The sequence below is a fragment of the Penaeus japonicus genome, unplaced genomic scaffold (assembly GCF_977035675.1).
Source record: "Penaeus japonicus unplaced genomic scaffold, GWHDUDI00000001_assembly GWHDUDI00000005, whole genome shotgun sequence".
In the NCBI taxonomy this organism is placed as follows: Eukaryota; Metazoa; Arthropoda; class Malacostraca; order Decapoda; family Penaeidae; genus Penaeus; species Penaeus japonicus.
The window spans coordinates 36078591-36086090 of NW_028234407.1; the positions used below are offsets into that span (position 1 = coordinate 36078591).

The 7500-nt window shown below is 42.4% G+C and overlaps 1 protein-coding gene across 6 annotated transcripts in view; it reads right to left on the reverse strand.

Annotated features, from left to right (window-relative positions):
* The window catches only part of LOC122253940 (ATP-binding cassette sub-family C member 4), a 75831-nt gene that overhangs the window by 31338 nt on the left and 36993 nt on the right, over positions 1 to 7500 (reverse strand). For all 6 annotated transcript variants that reach the window (XM_086537349.1, XM_086537347.1, XM_086537345.1 and 3 more), the window contains exon 2: positions 4443 to 4553. In XM_086537349.1, the coding sequence (XP_086393475.1) occupies positions 4443 to 4553 (111 nt within the window). The remainder of the gene's footprint in view (positions 1 to 4442; positions 4554 to 7500) is intronic.

Below are 7500 nucleotides of genomic sequence, written 5' to 3' on the forward strand. Positions count from 1 at the left end.
AAAGCTATACATAAGACATAGTAGTGCATGTATATCACTCTAGAGAGGCCTTGCAATTTTATCTATTACAGGCAAATTCCTTTTGTTTCTGTAATATATCTGATAAAATGCCGTCCTCTATAAAGGATGTTGCAATACTGTACAATGTTTTACGTTTAATCCTTTCACGAAATTCTTCAATTAGAGGACATATCATTACATAGTGGTCAAGGGTGTGTGAATAGGGCTGACTGCACAACTTGCATTCGGTTCCCCCAGCATTGTTTGAAACACTATACTCCCAGTAATATTTGTAGCCAAGCCGTAATCTTGCGGTCACTACATCAAGCTGTCTCGTAACTCTGTTTGTACTGCCGTAGATATGCTTTGTCTTGGACATAGCATTATGGTGAATGATTGATCTGCTTGTGTCTTGCTCAACATTTCTCTCGGTTTCAGCCTGAGTGGAGAGCTTTTTCTTTATGATCTTACGCACATGCTCAGTTGTTACACCAATGTCATACTCAATAGTATCCATATGACTGCATGATCTAGATAGAGCATCAGCCATATCGTGTAACTCTAGATTTATGTGTGATCGTACCCACAATATTTTAGTGGTTACATCCTTCAGAAACCATCTGTTCAACCTATGCCTCGCTGTTGACACGAGTCCTGTGTTATCATTTCTTTGAGTTTAGAGCATGAAGTGAGGAGAGGGAGTATGTAATGATGAGAGTACTATCCCCCGTACGATCGGCTATCTTAAGAGCAACAAGTAAAGCAAACAGTTCTGCCTGCAGGATGGACGCCCAGTTGTTGAGTCTGAAACCAACATCGCTAATCCTTCCAGTGGCATCGCATACGATTGCAGCGCATGCGGCTGAACCTGTGGCTGGAATTACCGACCCATCAGTGAAAATAAGCTGTTTTATCTCATACTCTTGCTTAATCTCATAAATTTGCTTCAGAATGTCCTTTCTTAAATTAGCTTTCAGGTGGGCGTTGTTTTCAATTTGTTTTTTTGGAGGGACACTTGCTTTGCTGATGTCGAAGTGCTTTATCTCCCATGGCGGAACAGAATGTTTTTGAGGGATGCCTTTGCAGAACTCTATCATATTATGGTTTCGAAGCTCTGAGCATGTTTTCTTGACCCAAGCAGATCTGTGGCGCCCCGTGGAAAGGCAATTTAACAAAGATTCCTTGGCTATACTGTCATCTGGCGATCTTAATAATTTTATTGCTGTCATTGTGTTGATTTCTGTGATCCTATCAGTAATACTTGGCAATCCGAGTTCTTTCCTCATGTTCAATACCTTAGTAGTATTTGGACATCCCAGGATTATCCTCATTGCCACATTTTGCATTACTTCTAGCCTTCTAATTGTTCGGGATGGCTGTGTTATTAGAGCAGGTGCAGCATAATCAATGAGGGGTCTTATGTAAGCTGTATACATCATTCTTACAATTCGTATGTTTGCCCCCGAAGTTACATTATTGCCAGCAACTGCTCGTAGGGCAGCTAGTCTACTCTTACATTTTTGATTGATCACCTCAACATCTTCGGCCGTATGTGGAATATTTACTCCGAGATATCGAAATGACTCAACCTGAGCTATACTATCATCATCTATATTGAACTGTTTATCTCTTTCTTTTACATTGTGACTATATACCTTGGTCTTATCTATTGAAATAATTAATCCTAGTTCATTGCAGACCGTCGATATTGTCTGCAGTGCACATAAACAGTCTTGATAATTTCTAGCATGAATCAATATATCATCAGCATAGCTTATGATCGTGGCATTGGCTTGTTGTTTAAAACGTCTGATAAGGGAGTTTACCAAAACGTTAAATAACAAAGGGCTTAGGACTCCCCCTTGGGGGGTGCCGAGCGACATGGCCTTCTGTTCGCTCTTATAACCTTGAAACACTACGGCTGATTGCCTATTCTGGAAGTATCCATTGATCCACTGTAATATATGTCCCCCGATTCCCATCAGGGCTAGTTCGTGTAGGATTATTTGCCTATTAGCTGTATCAAATGCAGACTTCAAATCCAGGAAAATAGTGAACCCATTGCCTCCAAGAATTGACAGAAATGTTGTTATACAATTCTGAACACTCTTGTCTGGCATAAATCCATAAAGAGCTGGCGACATTTTATCTTTAATCCTAAATAATAGCCGATTTAGTATGACTTTCAAAAGTTTTACAAAGGCAACTAGTTAAGGAAATCGGTCTGTATTCCCCTGGATTATTTGTCTTTGGTATTGGTGTTATAATACTCTGCGTCCAGGATATTGGTAGCACACCCTTTTCATAAATGAGTCGGAACAATCGTAAAACAGGATCACCAGGGACATTTCTGAGTAGTCTAATGACGCCATACGTGATGCCATCCTCACCAGGAGCTGTTGAATTGCCTCTGGTGAGGGCAGCATCAAGCTCGGTCTCAGTAAACGAAACATCGCAATCATCATACTGCTCAATCATCGAGTCAATCAATTCCCTCATGCCTGCATAAGATTCGCGTAAGAGAGCAGCTGATTCACTATTCAGTGAGTCAGGGCTGGATATCTTAGCATATCTGTAGAGCTCATTTGCTTTTTCTCGAGGATTTTGATGAGCGATCTGAGATGTTTTTTCCCTTTTAACCTATTAATACCATCCCGTGCTTTTCCTATTGGTGTTGAGTTATTTAGTGAATTGACAAATTTCTCCCATTTTTCTTGTTGCAATAATGCGACTCTGTCTCGAACTGCTTGAAGAGCCTCCTGAAACAGTTCCAGTAAGGGAGCTAGCTGTTCTGTTTCTTCTGTATGCCCTACCAATCTTTCGAGCAGTGTGTTTTAAGGTTGATAATAGAATCTTTGTTATTGCTATATAAGTTCGAGAGGGAGGGACGCGAGATTTCTTTACATTCTTGATTGCAATGTCTTGATACTTGTGTATCTTGAGAGAGAGAGAGAGAGAGAGAGAGAGAGAGAGAGAGAGAGAGAGAGAGAGAGAGAGAGAGAGAGAGAGAGAGAGAGAGAGAGAGGGAGAGAGAGAGAGAGAGAGAGAGAGAGAGAGAGAGAGAGAGGAAGGGAGGGAGAAAAGAAGACAAAGGAAAAGGACAAGGGAAAAGAAGAGGGAAAGGGAGAGGAAAAGGGAAAGGGAGATGGAGATGGAGATGAATATATAGATCGAGGAGGAGGAGAAGGAGAAAGAGAAGAAGGAGAAGAAAGGAGAAGGAGCAGGATGAGAAAAAGGAAAAAAGGAGGGAGAGTAATAAATAGGAATAGGAGGTAGAGGGAGAGGAGCAGGAGGATGGGGGGATGATGATGATGAGGAGGAGGAGGAGTAGGAGGAAAAGGAGGAGGAGGTGGAGACGGAGGAGGAGGAGGAGGAGGAAGAGGAGGAGAGAGGAAAAGGTGGAGGAGAAGGTGGAGGAGGAGGAGGAGGAGGAGGAGGAGGAGGTGGAGGAGGAGGAGTGGGAAGACGAGAAGGAGGAGGAGGACGAGAAGGAGGAGGAGGAAGAGGAGTAGGAGGAGGAGGAGGAGGAGAAGGTGGAGAAGGTGGAGGAGGAGGAGGAGGAGAAGGTGGAGGAGGAGGAGGAGGAGGAGGAGGAGGAGGAGGAGAAGGTGGAGGAGGAGGAGGAAGAAGAGAAGGTGGAGGAGGAGGAGGAAGAAGAGAAGGTGGAGGAGGAGGAGGAGGAGGAGGAGAAGGACAAGGTGGAGGAGGAAAAGGACAAGGTGGAGGAGGAAAAGGACAAGGTGGAGGAGGAGAAGGACAAGGTGGAGGAGGAAGGATAGGAGGAGGAGGTGGAGAAGGAGGAGGAGAAAAATAAGGGGAAGGGGAAGGAGAAGAAGAAGAAGGAGATGGAGAAGTAGAAGTACAAAGAGAAGGAATAGGAGAAGGAGGAGACGGAGAAGGAGAAAGAGAAGAAGTAGAAGGAGAAGAAGGAGGAGATGGAGAAGGAGAAAGAGAAGATAGAGATGTAGAAGTAGAAGTAGAAGAAGAAGGAGATTTGGGAGGAGATGGAGAAGGAGAAAGAGAAGGAGAAGAAGGAGATGTAAAAGTAGAAGTAGAAGTAGAAGTAGAAGGAGAAGAAGAAGGAGATGGAGGAGAAGATGGAGAAGGAGATGGAGACATAGAAGAAGAAGAAGGAGAAGGAGAAGGAGAAGGAGAAGGAGGAGATGGAGGAGGAGGAGGAGGAGGAGGAGGAGGAGGAGGAGGAGGAGGAAGAGGAGGAGGAGGAGGAGAAGAAGAAGGAGAAGAATGAGATGAAAATGAAGGAGAAGGAGAAAGAAGACAGAGATGGAGAGAGATGGATGGTAAAAAAAAAAGAGAGAGAGAGAGAGACAGGGAACGGGACTAAAGGAAGAAGAGGAAAAGGAAGAGTAAGAAAAAAAGGAAGAAGAACAACAAAAAGAAGAAGAGGAGGAGAGGCAGAGCAAAGGAGACGACTGACTGACTTTTGAAGGCGATCTCCCAGTCCTTGCGATGCATCTTGTGGCTGGACATGATAGAGGTCTCCCGTGTCCAGCGGCCGCGAGTGCCCCGTCTTCATCAGAGGAAGCAACCACCTGGAATACGAGACCGGGATTAGAGGTGCACTGGGATCAGTTCTGCGTGGGTGTGGGTACGGGTGTAGGGGTGTGGGGGTGGGGTGTAGGGGTGTGGGGGTGTGGGTGGGGTGGGGTGGGGGTGTGGGTGCGGGTGTGTGGGTGGGGTGTAGGGGTGTGGGTGCGGGTGCGGGTGTGGGGGTGGGTGTAGGGGTGTAGGGGTGAGTGTGGGGGTGTATATGGGGTTGGGGTGTGGGTGCGGGTGTAGGGGTGTGGGTGTAGGGGTGTAGGGGTGTGGGGTGCGGGTGTAGGGGTGTATGTGGGGTTGGGGGTGGGGGTGGGTGCGGGTGTGGGTGTGGGTGTGGGTGTGTGTAGATAAATAGATAGATAGAGACAGATAGTGATCTAGTGAGTGTTCATGCATATCTGTGCTACATATACTGGCATTATCTGACGTCAGGTTTCTGTATCTGTATCTGTATCTGTATTTGCATGTGTATCTGTATCTGAATCTGTAGTTGCGTCTGCCAAGTTATGTGATGGCTGTATTTATGCTACCATATTTTAAAACGAAATGCTGTATACACCGCAGCTTCATGTATTAAGCTTAAACCAAATGAATTTGTAATTTGTGCTCTGGAATTCACCAAAACCACATAAATTCTGTACAAAACCAAACATTTCACTTACCCCCCCCCCTCCTCCCCGCCTACCCACCCCATCTTGCACTTCGGAAAGTATGTATATATATATATCTATATATATATATATATATACATATATATATATATATATATATATATATATATATATATATATAAAGTAATCCGATTTTCACGGGACCGACCAGATATTCCGAATGCGTCAAGACAAACTGTCCTTTCCTCCTTCAGTTTTTTTTATTTATTTTTTTTTTTTCCCACAGCTGCAGACCAAGATAACAATCACCAAATTGCTCACCCGAACAAAGACGTGACTCGAGTAAACAAGCCGACTCAAGATTTGTCGTCGTATATTTATAAGACGTTGACCGAAAACTTGTAAATCATGGTTAGAGAAGAAAATTAAAAGTCACACTTTTTAATGATTTCGGTATGGTCTTACAGTGCATTAAACAGCGAGATAATGCATACATCGTTGCGTACAGATGTATGTATGTATGTATGTATGTACATATATGGATGTTTATCGTGCAACAAGGCAATAGAATATAACAAAATCACATAAATGAATACATACACACAAATATAAAAGTACCATCAAAAAAACATAAATCACGACAAAACCAAGACTAGTGAATAAATGAATAATGAATAAATAAATAAACAACTTCAAAAAGCGAGCCAACTTAAATACTGGGAAACCGAAATCTTGTCGAGGTCATTAGCCAGAGAGAATGACACGCCATCAGACATAAACAACACTGTTACGTTATTGTTTCCAGCTTTCCGAAGGCGCGAAAATCCCAAGGGAAAGCATAAATGGCGGCTGACGATCCTTTCTCGGAATTTGCATAGATTGTTCATTGTTTTCTTGACGGAATACTATTGTCTATTTCATTCCGAGGCAACAGGGAGAAAATTACAAAGGGGTGTTGCCGTGTCTTTTACAGTACAACCCACCTACTTTTTGGGGTTGGATTCATTAATATGATAGTTTAATATAATAAGGTAATAATGAATCCAGCTTTATGTACTCGAGGAGCGATGGCTCATATAATATAATAATAATAATCCTGGGAGTCAATTAACAAAAGAGAGAGCGAGAACGAGTGCGAAAGCAAGTAAGAGAGCGACGGGAGAGAGAGAGAGAGAGAGAGAGAGAGAGAGAGAGAGAGAGAGAGAGAGAGAGAGAGAGAGAGAGAGAGAGAGAGAGAGAGGAGAGGAGGGGAGAGGAGAGAGAGGGAGGGAGAGAGGGGGAGAGAGAGAGAGAGAGAGAGAGAGAGAGAGAGAGGGGAGAAGAGAGAGAGAGAGAGAGAGAGAGAGAGAGAGAGAGAGAGAGAGAGAGAGAGAGAGAGAGAGAGAGAGAGAGAATTCTAATTCAAAATACTTTATTCCATTAATTACAATGGTTATTCTATTTTACATGTATAGTATCAACATTGTATAATAATATAGCATCAACATAGTCAATATAAAGTACATGTGTGGCCAATATAGACAACATATTAACATTACAAGTGACTGAAATACCGTGTTTGGCTTGATGTTCAAGCGCCTGATGTCATGGATAATTCGGATGTTCTTTCAATTTTATTTTAAATGTATTTAGGTTGGAAATATTTCTTAGATGTTGTGGTAGATGGTTCCAGATCATTGGTCCTCGGATCTGCATATTTCTTCGTATTTGATACTTTGACATACAGATCTTTTTGTCTTGTTTTCACTGCTGTTAAACTGGCTATCGTTTTGTAGGTAAAAGCCAATGTGGATAATTTCCTTGTATAATTTTGTGGATTAGTATACGTGTGTCATAATTGTATTTTTGTTGGATTTTAACTATTTCAGTTTGTTTATGTGTGGGTGATATGTGGTCGAATTTGTATACATTTCCTATTGCTACTGTTGCAGCAATATTTTTTTTTTTTTTTTGTAGTTTTTGCGTTTTTTGTATTTGTTTTTTGTGTGTTGAACCCCAGATGTTTAGGCAGTAGTTAATGATACTGAAGGCTAGTGTTTGTACGACAATGATTCTTGTTCCTGTAGGGAAATTGTCTTTTATGTGATTTAGGTATATTAAGGTGCCCATTACCTTCCTGTAATGTAGTCAGTATGTTTCAAAAGTCATATATCTGTCTATGTGTACTCCTAGATTTTTGACTGAGGTGCTCGGTTTTATGAAGCAACCTCCAAATTCTATAGTTGTATCTGTGGGGATTTTGGCAATGCTGCCTATGAAAATGAATTGTGGTTAGTTGTATCTGTGGGGATTTGGGCAATGTTTTGACGGCTGCCCATGAAAATGAATT